Below are 13559 nucleotides of genomic sequence, written 5' to 3' on the forward strand. Positions count from 1 at the left end.
CTACCCCAGGGCTTGGTAAACTTTCCCTGTAAAATACCACATGTATATATTAACATACATTATGTGTAGTGATATTATGTATGATGTAGAGTAGATTATTTTTAGGCTTTGCAAGCCATATGTGGTCTCTGTTATGTCTTCTTGTTTGTTTATTTTTACAGCTCTTTAAAAATTTAAAAATGTTCTTGGCTCACACTCCATACAAGAACCAGGCAGCAGCTGGGTTTGGCCTACAGGCTGTGGTTTGCCAACCCATGCTCTGCACGTTTATCCTTTGCCTGCAGCCTCCCTCTGCCAGCAGAGGGCATTAGAGAACATTAAAAGGCCCGCGTAGTGAGAAAGGATTTGATGGCTTACTGTTTTATTTTCCATTCCTGCCATCATTGAACTACAGTTTTCTTGTTTTGTTTACTGTTTTCTGTTTTTGTTTGGTTTTTGGATATTTGTTTTTCGTTTTGTCTTTTCCCCTGGCAGTAGCAGCTGGTTCCAGTGTAGTTTTTTTTTTTTGCACCCCAGAAGCCAGCCACATTGTGTTTTGTTAGAGATAGCAGAACACAGGCCAGTGCCTGCTCCTCACAGGTCTGGTCCCAGCTCTGCAGGCCCCCAGCTTTCTAGTTGTAATAACCCCACTTCTTTTCTCTGTTACCTCAAGCCCTAGAGATGGCAGCTCTTTCTTGTAGTTACCTTGGTGTTACTTTGATGTTTCTGTTTGCTTTTTCAAGCCTTCAGTGTACGATTTAGCCAGTTCACTTTATTAAATTCTCCTAGTTAAAATACCTGAGGTTTCTGTATTCCTGATTGCACTATGACCGTTAAAGCTGTACATGTGGGTTGTGGAGCCTAACTTCAGGGGAGAGTCATCTGAGACCTGCTTGAAGTTGTCAGGATTTATAACCTAAAACACTGTCAGTCAGGCTTTTTAAGTAAGGGCAGCTAGCTGGTAAATAAAAGTAGCAACTGGTAAGCATCTGGATTTGAAAACCTTTAGAGAGGATTGAATGAGCCATGTCCTTAAGGTACCACATCTGAACCTTTATTCCCCTCCTAAGTCCATTTTATTTTTTCTTAAATGGTCAGAGTTTCTTAACTCAGGGCTACAGGAGTCTTTATGTGTTGTAGACTGTAGAAAGGTTATTCTTCAAATCATAGCTTTCTTGTAGATCTATTATCTCTGTGGATTGCTCTTGAGCTTTACTTTTGGCTTGAAACTGTGGTGATCATTGTTTTTTCCCCAGTGGAAATTTTCTTTCCCATTTAATACCAGATATTTAAGGATCCCACCCCACCGCTAACTGTGTTGTATTAAAACCCTGTGCTTAGATTATTGTCATGGGACAAGTTAAATGTTCCTAATTCTCAGCACCCCCTTGGCTGCTTCTTCAGGACACAGCTAGTGTGAAGTCCTCCAGCAGCCTGGAGCCCAACCTCTTCTGTGATGAAGAGATCCCCATCAAGTCTGAGGAAGTGGTCACGCACATGTGGACGGCACCCTCCTTCTGCGCAGAGCACGCATACTCGTCCGCTTCTAAGAGCTGCTCTCAAGGTATTGCCACCCCGGGGAGCAGTGTGGGGAAGAGAAGTCTGACACCACACTGGCAGTCTCTCCTCAAGTATGGCTCCTGACCATGAAATGCAGTAGAACTTGAAAAATGCAACTTTGGAAAATCCAGTCTCTGGTAGCATTTTTCTGTCATTAGGTCATAATGATAGAAAATTTCTGTAGAATCATTGACTCCTAATTGGAAGCCCTTTAGAGTCCATCCAGCCCCTTCTGAACCCGATTTTATCAAACCCCTGATCAGTCATTATTTATCCTCTATTTGTTTATAATTAGTTGTTGAGGAACTTGCTACTTTTGAAGAATACTCATTCTGGTTTTGAAAAGCTTTATTCTTCATCCCTTGGTAAATAATTTTTCTATTGTGTTCACTATCTAGTTTTTGTCCCCAGTGAAAATCAGTCAGACTGCTTTAGGTCACACCTCTGGAAAATGTAGACTATCTCTGTCTTCATAGTAAAATTCAGGATTTTATGGGACAGCATATTATTATTGTTAATTAGGCAGATAATGGGTTATTTATATGTGGCAGTTATATGTCTAATCTTTCGGTATCTTCTACAATGGAGAGAGCATTCCCTTTCCCCTCCAGTCACAAGATAAACAATATGGAACCTGTGTTTTCACTCTAAACCAGTTTTTTAGAGTGTCATTAGAATTCTAGGCCTTTTTTGTTCTGTGTTTTTTTTAAAATTTCACTTTAATACTGATACAGTGAATCCAAACATCTAAATTAAGTGTTGGAGGAAGAGGGGGACCATTCCTCTAAATATTTACTTTGAAAGCATTACTTTTTTCAGTAGTTTTCATGTTTTGTTCTGTCTTCTGTTTTGGGGGAAAGGTTCTAGCACCCCACGGAAACAGCCTCGGAAGAGCCCTTTGGTGCCCCGGAGCTTGGAGCCTCCAGTGCTGGAGTTGTCGCCAGGAGCTAAAGCTCAGCTGGAGGAGCTGATGATGGTGGGAGATCTCCTGGAGGTGTCCCTGGACGAGACTCAGCACATATGGCGGATTTTGCAGGCCACACACCCACCCTCTGAAGATAGATTCCTGCACATCATGGAGGTACAGATTGGAAGCTTATTACACAATGGTTTAAACCACTTAGAATGTCCCAGCTCCTTGGAGGTTCCTCAGGTCACAAGGGGAGGACTGGTGGATAGTGCTCCAGTTGCCTTCTCTCTCACCAAGCCAAAGTATTTCTGCTTTATGGTTTTCTTTATTGAGGTTTTACATAGTTTATATATTTTTATATAATTTACCCATGTTTTTTTATCTGTGATACTATAATCCTGAGCAGGAGGGGAAAGGACAGACAAGGCAAGCGTTTAGCTCTTTCTACCTCTAAAGAAGGTAAGGGTCAGAGATGCAGAAACTTTCCTGAAGTCACCCTTGCAGTAAAAGTGGAGGTACCCAGGCTCTAACTGTGGCATTTGGTTGCTGTGTTCTGAATCATCTTTCTTTTCCTTGACTGTTTCTGTGAAGTGGAAGGTACAGTGTTGTATGCTGGCACGCTGTAGTTTGGTTTGGAAGTCAGATCGAAGGTGCCTAATTTAGATATTGTTTTCCAATTAGCAGAGCTTTCTCTTCACAACCACTGTCTTATTTGATTTTATATATAAGGAAACACAGAGTTTTGAAAAGTTAAATGTCTTATTCAAGGTGTGATAGGTTTAAGATACTTGTGACCCAGTATTGTCTGATTCTGCAGATTCCTATGCTCTGTCACTAAGTCGTGTCCTACTGTTTGCAAACTCATATAGATTGCAGCACACCAGGCTCCTCTGTCCTCCATTGTCTCCTGGAGTTTGCTCAGATTCATTCCATTGAGTCAGTGATGTGGTCTAATCATCTCATCCTCTACCTGCAGAATCTTAGGAAGTGTTATTTCTTAAGTAATTACCAAGCTTATGATTTTCAGTATTTCTTTTTCTGCCTCACCTCTTGTTAAGAATTTTAATGCTGGTAAATAAAGACCAAAAGAGTTACTGTGTAACTTAGTATACATTTAATATGTTGAGCTTTCTATGTTTACGTCTCAGTTACAGACAGATGCTGCAGACTGTATAACGTATGCTGACAATTTTTTGGCCTTTCCCCCTGTCCCCGATAAGCTAAAAATAAGTCAGATATTTTATTCAGGGCTTGCCATTATTTTCTACTGTTACCTTCTTTGAATATTATATTTGTCTTCTTAAAATATCAGAATATTTATTGTATAATGTATACAATGTAAAATTTATTAAGTATACAATTCAGTTGTTTTAATCACATTTATAATATTGTACAACTGTTACCACTGTCCATTTCCAGAACTTTTAAATTATTCCAAAGAGAAACTCTGCTGCTGCTGCTGTCGCTTCAGTCGTGTCTGACTCTGTGCAACCCCATAGATGGCAGCCCACCAGGCTCCCCTGTCCCTGGGATTCTCCAGGCAAGAACACTGGAATGGGTTGCAATTTCCTTCTCCAGTGCATAAAAGTGGAAAGTGAAAGTGAAGTCGCTCATTCGTGTCCGACTCCTAGCAACCCCATGGACTACAGCCTACCAGGCTCCTCCGTCCATGGGATTTTCCAGGCGAGAGTACTGGAGTGGGTTGCCATTGCCTTCTCCGAAGAGAAACTCAGTACCTGTTAAATAATAAATCCCATTTCCCTCCCCCCAGCCTTGGTAATTCATATTCTTCCTGTCATTATGAAATTGTATACTCATGATACCTCATATAAGAGAATAAAACTGTTCTTGAATGTCTTGCTTTTAAATTGTTTCTCTTTTTACATTTTTGAAGGATGACAGCATGGAAGAGAAACCATTAAAAATAAAAGGAAAGGACTCTTCAGAGAAGAAACGGAAACGGAAGCTAGAAAAAGTAGAGCAGCTTTTTGGTGAAGGAAAGCAGAAGTCCAAGGAGCTAAAGAAAATGGATAAACCTAAAAAGAAGAAATTAAAATTAAGTGCAGAAAAATCAAAGGAGCTGAACAAACTGGCCAAGAAGCTAGCAAAAGAAGAAGAGAGGAAGAAAAAGAAGGAGAAAGCCGCTGCAGCCAAAGTCGAACTTGTGAAAGAGAGCACCGAGAAGAAGAGAGAGAAGAAGGTGCTAGACATTCCCTCCAAGTACGACTGGTCTGGTGCGGAGGAGTCGGATGATGAGAACGCCGTGTGCGCTGCGCAGAACTGCCAGAGGCCTTGCAAGGACAAGGTGAGTCTCTCTGTGTCCCAGCGAGTGTGTGCGGGGACACGGAGCAGCAGCCAGGCACACGAGGCTGTGACATAGTGATGGTCTGTTTTGATCCCAGGATTTGGCCTTGCACCATCACATGTTTAATATAGTTTCTAGAACCTTTTTCAGTTATGAGATTTTAATAGAAGAAATGTGTTTTAGAATTTGTGTACAGAGCGAAACATCCCAGATGAGCAGAGAGAAGCTGTGTGGTACCCAGGAGCAGTGCACCCCATGTGTGGCCTCAGCAGAGCTCAGAGCAGTCGTGTGCCCTCCCTGTAGAGTGCCCCGGAGGACTAAGCACCTTGTCAGTCAGCCACAGTGGCCTAAAAGGTCCCAGGCCAGAGTTCTAAGACCCAGGAAGCAAATTGCCTGGAGATTTGTGTGAAGACATAAAACTTGGGTTGAATCTTCCCTTTGGTCTGTGTCTTAGCTACACACAGGCCTATGTATATGCTCCTAAATAGAAGATGATTTTTAAAAATTTCTTGCAGAAAATAATGAAGACCTTTAAAGGTACTATCTTTTTTTTTAATGTCAGCCCTAAACTTTAAATATTAGTAAGTACATGATGATCTTTCTTAAGGCAATATTGATGTTACAGACTTCTGAGAAAAGTGGATGGACTTTATGAAAAATCATAGTTCTTTAAGCGTCTGGAGGCATCTATTTTGGTGTTCCCATCAAGATTATTAGTAAGTTCATGGCTTTAACTTTATCTCCTTACGCCACTTGACTCTTAGAATTTTAATAACCCCTCAGTTTGAATATATAAACAGAATAAATACAGTTGTATCACTATTCCCTCCTTGGCTAAATACTGTTAGAGCTTGAAGAGGTCACCTTCTCCAGCCTCTTCATTTTACAAATGATGTTACCAGGACTGAGTGAGGATAAACGATGTAACCAAAGTCATAGACTAGTCAGTGGCAAAACCACAAGGAGAAACCTGACTCCCAGACCAGGTGCTCCACTAATATCCCCACCCCTCCGGTAATTGAGATGCAAGTACAAAAACAGTCCAGAACTACATGACATGTTTAAATTATTAAAGGTCCTCTCACTTTTGGAAAATGAGTATATAGTAAAATATATACCCCATAGTCCAGCTCTCTGAGAGTAACAACTGGGAATATTTTAGTGTGCTTCCTTCCAGTTCTTTTTCTGTATGGTTTGTTTCATATCATGTCATACTGTCCAGTTTCGCATCTTTCTTTATTAATTTCCTAAGCATTTTTCTATAGTATAAACATTTTTAAAGCATCTTAGTAGGTACAGTATGTGTGTATGAATTATTTTTATCTTTGATTTGAATGTATTCTCATCTGAATTTGTTTATTAAAGAGGCTATGAAAGGTTACCTGTTTCTCTTTGGGTCCTGAAACATTAGTAGCTTAGTGTTGGCAGAACCTTCTCCCCTTTCTTTCTCCTTTAACTAATTTTCACCAGTTGTAGGATTGGCAGCAAGATGTGTTTTTTTTTTTTAGCTTACTTACCGTCATCCTTTCTACAGTGTTTATATCCGTCATAACCTTCCTCTTTTTTTCCCTCCTTTTCACTTAATACACTCTCCCTTCTCCTCTGCTTAATTAGCATTTAAAACAGGGTTCAGTTCATCTACTGCCTCTGTTCTCTTTCCATAGCATGTAACACTGCAGAGAGTTTTCTCTCTTCTGCTACAAAATTGATATATTAACATGTCCTGCTTTACTTATTTAATGTGATCAATATATAAGCCCTAAGATTTGCTCTTAACATTGTATTTTTTGAAAATCTAGAAAAGGGATTTCCCTGGTAGTCCAGTGGTTAGGACTCCACATTTCCACTGCAGGGGCCCCGGGTTCCATCCCTGGTTGGAGAACTAAGATCCTTCAAGCTGGGTGGCGTGGCCAAAATAAAAAAAAAATCTGGAAAGTTATCATCCCCATTTTGATGGAGCAAAAGGAAATATAGCAACATATTTTGAGAAAATGTCTATTGTTTAAAATATAAAAAGATTTGTACAGATCACTACAGAAATTTGTGAAGATTAGTAGAAAAGATTGTTGAACACACAGGTGAACAGGTGTGCCTCACCCTGTCAGTAGCTACATAAAAGAAACTTATAAATGATGTATTTCTATAATGTGTTTAATTTCAAATGGGAATTATTTCAGATTATACACATTTTGCCCATCACTGCTGTTCTGCAGTTTTTGTAGTGCTCCAAGCTTGTTTCTGACACAATGTTACTACCTGTGTATTTCTTTAAAACCTTTGTAAATAATTTTACAACTTCCTCAATTTGAAGTGTAGTGTTTCTTTAAGGAAAACAAATTAATGCATGATATACGTTTTCACTACAAAAGGATACCAAGAAAAGAATGTTTTTAAAAGAAGTCTTTTCTTTAAATACTACATAGCAAAAAAACACACACAGCTTCTAGAGTTTATTCATATTTAGGTAAATGTACATTTTTTTCTAACAAGTACTTTCTGTTACTTTTACCTAAAAATGTGCAGATTGAGAAAACTTTGAAGGATTACTTAAATATATATAGCCTCTGTTTCAAAGATGTTTTAGAAAGAAAAAAGAAAAATTTTATCAGAATAAAGTAAAAGGTTTTAAAAGCCCAAAACTATCTCTTCCATCATTATCAAATTGACTTTAAGTTGAAATTAATTTTTTTTTAAATAATTAACTATTTTCAAAAGATTAGTTTTCAGGTTCAGATTCTTTTTCTCCCTGAACTCTGCCACTTTCATTCAATCTTACTGGTACCAAGAGTTAACTTGAAGGAGCAAGTTCTTTCAAGCTAGTATTTAAATAATATTTTTCTGCATTGAAATAAATATTTGATCTCACTGTGAAAATAGACTTTTTCCCCGTTTAGCTTTTTTACCTTCTTTCTGGGGCTTGCTTCTTAGCATTACTACCTCCCTAAGATGTCCAATACAGTAAATAAAGAGAGATTATAAACTTCTCTCACTTCAATTGTTTGTTACCCACTCTGATTTTAAAGGATTTTTGTGGAGAATCATATAGGCAAAAGTATTTGCATTATCAGTTCCTTTATCATTCTCATCTCCTTTTAGCATAAACGAAGGTTGGATTACCTAAATGAGTGAGTCTCACACACACAAACTACGGTGATGTTATGATAAGGTGACCAGCTGTCACTTTCAGCACTGAAATTCCTGTGTCTTGGGAAACTGGTTAATTTCGGGCAGACTGAAAAGGTTGGTTACTTATTGATGAGCGCACCAAAAAACATACATGGGGATTCTAAGCATATGTTGTACTTGATTAAGTAAATTGTTTTAATTTTCATATCTGGCTTTTGCAAGAAAGTTTGGTGCAAAAGAGATTGAATGCCAAAAATATAAAGAGTTCAGTTGGGTAACTAAGCTAAAAGTATCACTAAATCACCAGCTTTCTTTTTTCCCAGTGTAATAATATGCACTAAGAATCAAAGAAAATACAACATGCCAAATATTTTTTCTTAAGCATAAATATGAAACCATTTAGCAAAACAAGAAATGCCAAACCAACATAATTTTCTCTGTTTAATATATTTCTCTTTTAAACACGCATTTAACCGATAATCTCTTTATCGGTTAATATTTGAACAGCTCATAGCTGTGAAGTTTTTCAGGAACTACTTTTTTTGATTTGATAAATATGCTTCCTAGAAATAATGAAAGGGGAAATGACTATTAGGACTTACTATGCAGTTAACCAGATTCTTTGTTCTCAAGTATTCAGGCTGCCACAGTCTGTTCAGAATCCTCTGGATTCAGTTAGCATTCCAGACAAAAGTATAATTTCAGTCGTTAGTCAAGGAGCATGATCAAAAGATATTCATAGGGCCGTTTTTTCCCTGCTAATTATTAGGCCAAATTGTTGTCTGACCTATAGGCTAGGATCAAGTCTCAGGAAAAGTTACTATGCTTTTTTGGAATGGTGGGGAAGCTGGGCTTAGGAATGGACCTCTAGCCAAACTCTCAAAAGGGGAAATGCCATCTTCCTTATTTGAAAGAGAGCAGTAGATTTGATTTTGGGAAACCAGAAACCAGTGAGCAGGATGCAGAATTTGATTTTAAAAGAAACTTTTCTTGGCAGCAAATCATGACAAATTGTAACTTGTTTACCTTGTGGGGACTAGACTGGTTAGAATAGTTAGTTCCCTGTCGACTCAGGTGTTTATAACCCGGACGACACCTCCGGTCTGAGCAGCCCAGAGGACCACAGCTGGTCCTCCCAGGTCCCTTGGCCAGCGCCACACAGCCAGACAGTCTGTGTTCACCCACTGTCAGGCTATAAACTTTCACCTGCCTGTGCTGTCTTTATTTTTTATCTGCTGCACCGGAGTCGTCATCTCCGTTTTCTGTACCTCCAGTGCAGTTTGCCACAGTAGGAACACTTTGACCATTTAAGACTTCAGAAGCTAAATATCATACAAACAATTACAGAACAAAAAATTCGTTTGAGGAAACAAGTCACTCTGAACTTGCAGAAAGCAGTATCACACAGTGAAAGTGATGGTCAGGTTTAGAATATATGAGAATGACCTGGGAGCTGGTCACGATACAGGCTTCCGGTTTGAACACCAAGGTGATTTTGAGTCTGTGGGTTTGGGCTAGGTCTCAGCTACACACAGCAGGTAATTCTGGCATGAGTCATGCTGCAGGCAGTTATTTGCAGAATGTTTCGTGTGAAGAAGAGGGAGTGGAGCTGGGAGACTACAATTTTAGAAATGGCTCCAATGTCCCAGCCTGGGGACCAGGTGCCTTGCCAAACATTATTTCATTTGATCTTCTAAATTAGTGGTCCCCAACCTTCTTGGCACCAGCCACTGATTTCATGGAGGGCAGTTTTTCCACAGCCTGGAGTCAGTGGGTGGTTTCAGGAGGATTCGAGCACATTACATTTATTGTCCACTTTATTTCTGTTGTTACTACAGCAGCTCCACCTCCAGTTATCAGACATTAGATCCTGGAGGTTGAGCACCCCTTGCTGTAAATAATTCTGTGAGTAAGACTCGGTCTCCGTGTTACAGAGAGAGATGTGGAGCCTTAGGGAGATTGAATGACTTGCCTCAGCTCATACATCAGAAGTCTGGACTTCGGAGTGAATTCCGTAATCTTTATGCCACACAGTATTGGCCCCTCGAGAGCTAGAACTCTAAGAACAACTAAAGCAAAAAGATAATTTTGACAAATGATTTCTCCCACCCTTTATTAAAAACCCAGAAACTACTAACATGACTGTCAAACTTTTGATGAGTTTTATAGTCTGTGGACACTGATTTTGAGAACTGCCCACTTTCCCTGAAACTTATTTCCTAGCTCATTCCTCCTTCCTTCTGTCCTTTCTCACAAGCTGTGCTGAAGTACTTCGTGGATCCCTTCATTCTCCTCACTTTGCTCTGGTTTCTAGAAAAGTTCATTGTTGTGCATGGCTTCTGACATTGTTAGTGAGATGGTCCACTTTTATCTTGCATAGAGAAGAGTAAGAAGCCCTTTTATCTTAAAGGTTCTAATCTGCCATGGCATAGCCATAAAAACCACCCCAATTACCTGCCAAATAGCAAAGCCAGTATCTCCTCACCATTAAGTGTCTACCCAAGGCATAGTGCCACCAAACCACAGTCCCTTTCTGGCCTCCTATAGTCACCATCCTCTCTGAAGGGTCACAGCTTGCCAGGCCTCTGCCACTGACCTGTCAGTTACTCAGACCTTAATTTTAAACCCCAGAGTGATCTATTGACCTGTGTCTTTGACTGTTTTAATTGGTTAATTTGTAAGATTTGACCTCTGATATTTGCTAACTTTTTATAGGGAGTTGTATTTGTAACGGAAGAAGAGAAGAATAAAAAATATTAGTTTTAAAAGTGGCCTATGTGACTGCTTTTCTAAAAAGGTATTTAATGCTCTTAGTACTTTGGCTTATCTCTTTGAAATAAAGCTAATACACAGGATTGCCTTCACATTGTTGTACTCTGCCTTTCCTGATAATTGCATTGTCTTAGAGCCTAGACGTTGTTAATATTAGCTAAAACTACTTGGCTGCTCTATTAGAAGTTCCTTTTTTTTGTCAAATTTTCTCAAACATGTTTCTGCCTTGCAAGGAGCCCCAGGTATTTATGAGGTGATGGAGTACCTAAGAGGCCTCATTTTGTGGACACATTATGGAAAAAAAAAATAATTTGGGGGGATTAACTTCCCAGCTTCTTTCTTTAAAAAATAACTCCGTAAGAAGTTATTGTCTATCTCTGGGCATCCCCGTTATTTGCTATCATTTAAGCCAAGGCAGCTCTTTGGTTTGCTTGTATCCCAGGCTTCCTGCATGTGTAACCTAAATATCCCCGATCTTGTCTCCAACAGGTGGACTGGGTGCAGTGTGATGGTGGCTGCGATGAGTGGTTTCACCAAGTTTGTGTGGGGGTCTCTCCAGAAATGGCGGAAAGTGAAGACTACATCTGTACAAACTGTGCAAAGAAGCAGGGGCCAGACAGCCCAGGGCCAGCGCCGCCCCCTTCCTTCATAATGAGCTACAAACTACCAGTGGAGGATCTTAAAGAGACCAGTTAGCAGACGCTGGGTTGGTTTGGGACACGGGGGAAAATGGACCACACTGAGACCGTAGTCATCGAGTAGAGTGGTTTAGGTCCACTCGGAATGTTGCTTCCAAAGATGAACGGCCTTCTGGGAAAGTCCTCTCAGCCGACTTCCTCTGCGCATGGATGTGGGACCCGCGTTCTCTGTCTGCACTCGTGTGCTGAGGGTGTCTGCCTTGGTCCAGCAGCCGGGGTTTCAGTTCATGTCTCCTCTGAGGTCCTTTGTCACATTAAGGCCAGACACTGGAGCTCTAGGGTGGCAGGTTGGCATCATTGCATTGGTATGCTCGCATGACTTGTAAGGGTGTGTTTTAGGGCCAGTTGATACTAGTTAGAGGTTCACAGCCAGCACTGTTGGGAGGTACTGACTGCTTGGATCTCCTTAGGGCAGTGGGAGGAATCAGAGGACCAGCTTCCTTCCACTCTGACCCACGTTTGATGCCTGGCAGGTCCAGCTCGGAGAGGACCAGGACGAACATAGTCCTGTTAGAGGCCGTGGGAGGGGAGCCCGGCCTGTAAACCTCCGCTCCGTGTGCTTGTGTGTACCAAGAGGAAAACCCCAAGTGAGGGGCAGATCACCCCATCTTCCTAAGGAGGAGAGTAGCATCCAGTTCAGAATCTGACTAGATTGGATTCTGGGAAGAAGAGATTTTATTTTAAGGCAAGCAGCCTTTTTTGGCTTTGAGAAGTCTTGTTGCTTTGGGTCTGCATTTAGAGAAGAGCAGGTACATGGATCCAGGCTTCTGCAGCAGCAGACACAAAGAGTCAGAATGTTTCACTGAGCTAGCGGTGCATGCTTTTCGGGGAAACCTTCATTGACAAGTGTACCAGGTGCCACCAGGCTTCAGGCATGGCCACCAGCAAAACCAGCAAAACAGCTTTTTGCCTTGCAGCCCTGCCCCACTGTCTGGTTCCAGGACTGGCAGTTGCTGACAGAGGCCAGCCGCGGGCGCTATCCCATAGCCCCATGGCTTCTCTCTGAGGAGTTGGGCATAGAGTACCTCTGGTGACGAAGTTGTTTTAGTAAATCCATTTTTAAAAAAAGAAAAAAGGACTTGTTTTTACTTTTTTCTAAATGTCTCTGACTACTGACTGTTCTATAAATAGATTATTTTTCCTTTTTTAATATACATATATGAATATATAAATATATATATATTTACCGTTACCAGCAGCTTGTGACGGAGTCTCAGCATCAGAAATCCATTTGGGGGCTTGCTTTCTCTTCTTGCTTTTTATAAAGGAGTCACACTCCTTCCTTGTAGTAAATGGAGTTAGCACTTCCTTTTCCAGCCTCGCCTGACCAGATGGTCCATCTTGTTTTGTCCAAATAGATAATTCTGTTTCCTTTGTGTGTGGGGACTCGTCCCTGTCTGTGGGGAATCCTGATCGTGCTGTATCTGCAATGGTGGTTCTGTTTGGTTCTGTTCCATTCTGTTTGTGAAAGTTTGAAACGACGGTGCTGTGTTGTCCTCCTTCCTGTCGTGTTCTGTCCTCTTGGAGGTGTTAGGGAAGCTCTTATTAGACTCTTTTTTTTCTTTTTTTAAGGACAAAAAAGACCCACCAAACAAGCTGAAAACGGTGTTTCATCTTCACTATCCTGTGTCCCTTTATTTTGGGTTGAAAATATGTGGTTTGGCTTATAAATTCATCAGTTTTCCTTTTAAAGGGAGGAGCAAGATGGGCCCAGAGAACAGCTAATACTCTCGTCCTCCCTTTTTAAAGAAATGTCTTCTAGTAACTAGAAGCGAAATGTACTGTCGAGTCACAGTTTGAGTGGGTATGAGATTTAACTCAAAAGACCTCTTCCTAAAAAACCTTTCCTGTAAAATCCAGTTTCTGGACATGCTTTCTCTATAGTTCCTATTACCAATCTTCCCGTCTCTCTTCCCCTGGTATCATAAAATCTTGAATGTTAAGAAGTTCATCAGTGTTGACGTGCATGGGTCCTAATGTTTCATCTCAAGTGTATGTATCATTTAAGATTTCAGTGGAAATTACAAGGTAACTATTTTCATAAGTTTTCATTTTGCTTAATGTACATAAAGATACCATTACTTAGTTAAGAGTTTCATCTGGTTATATTATAGAAGAAAGCACAATTTTTTTTTTTTTTTTTTTTTGCTTTTTGGTCTTCTCTGTAAAAGCCTTCAGACACTTGTGGGTTAAAAATTGATTGCAGTCT

At 40.3% G+C, this 13559-nt stretch overlaps 1 protein-coding gene across 1 annotated transcript in view; it reads left to right on the top strand.

Annotated features, from left to right (window-relative positions):
• KDM5A (lysine demethylase 5A) overlaps positions 1 to 12411 on the top strand; it is a 62143-nt gene extending 49732 nt beyond the window's left edge. The window contains exons 25-28 of the mRNA XM_027541005.1: positions 1384 to 1543; positions 2400 to 2620; positions 4344 to 4754; positions 11142 to 12411. Coding sequence (XP_027396806.1) covers positions 1384 to 1543; positions 2400 to 2620; positions 4344 to 4754; positions 11142 to 11348 — 999 coding nt within the window. The 3' untranslated portion in view covers positions 11349 to 12411. The remainder of the gene's footprint in view (positions 1 to 1383; positions 1544 to 2399; positions 2621 to 4343; positions 4755 to 11141) is intronic.
• Positions 12412 to 13559: the final 1148 nt, after the last annotated feature.

This window comes from Bos indicus x Bos taurus, chromosome 5, assembly GCF_003369695.1.
Source record: "Bos indicus x Bos taurus breed Angus x Brahman F1 hybrid chromosome 5, Bos_hybrid_MaternalHap_v2.0, whole genome shotgun sequence".
Classification (NCBI taxonomy): Eukaryota; Metazoa; Chordata; class Mammalia; order Artiodactyla; family Bovidae; genus Bos; species Bos indicus x Bos taurus.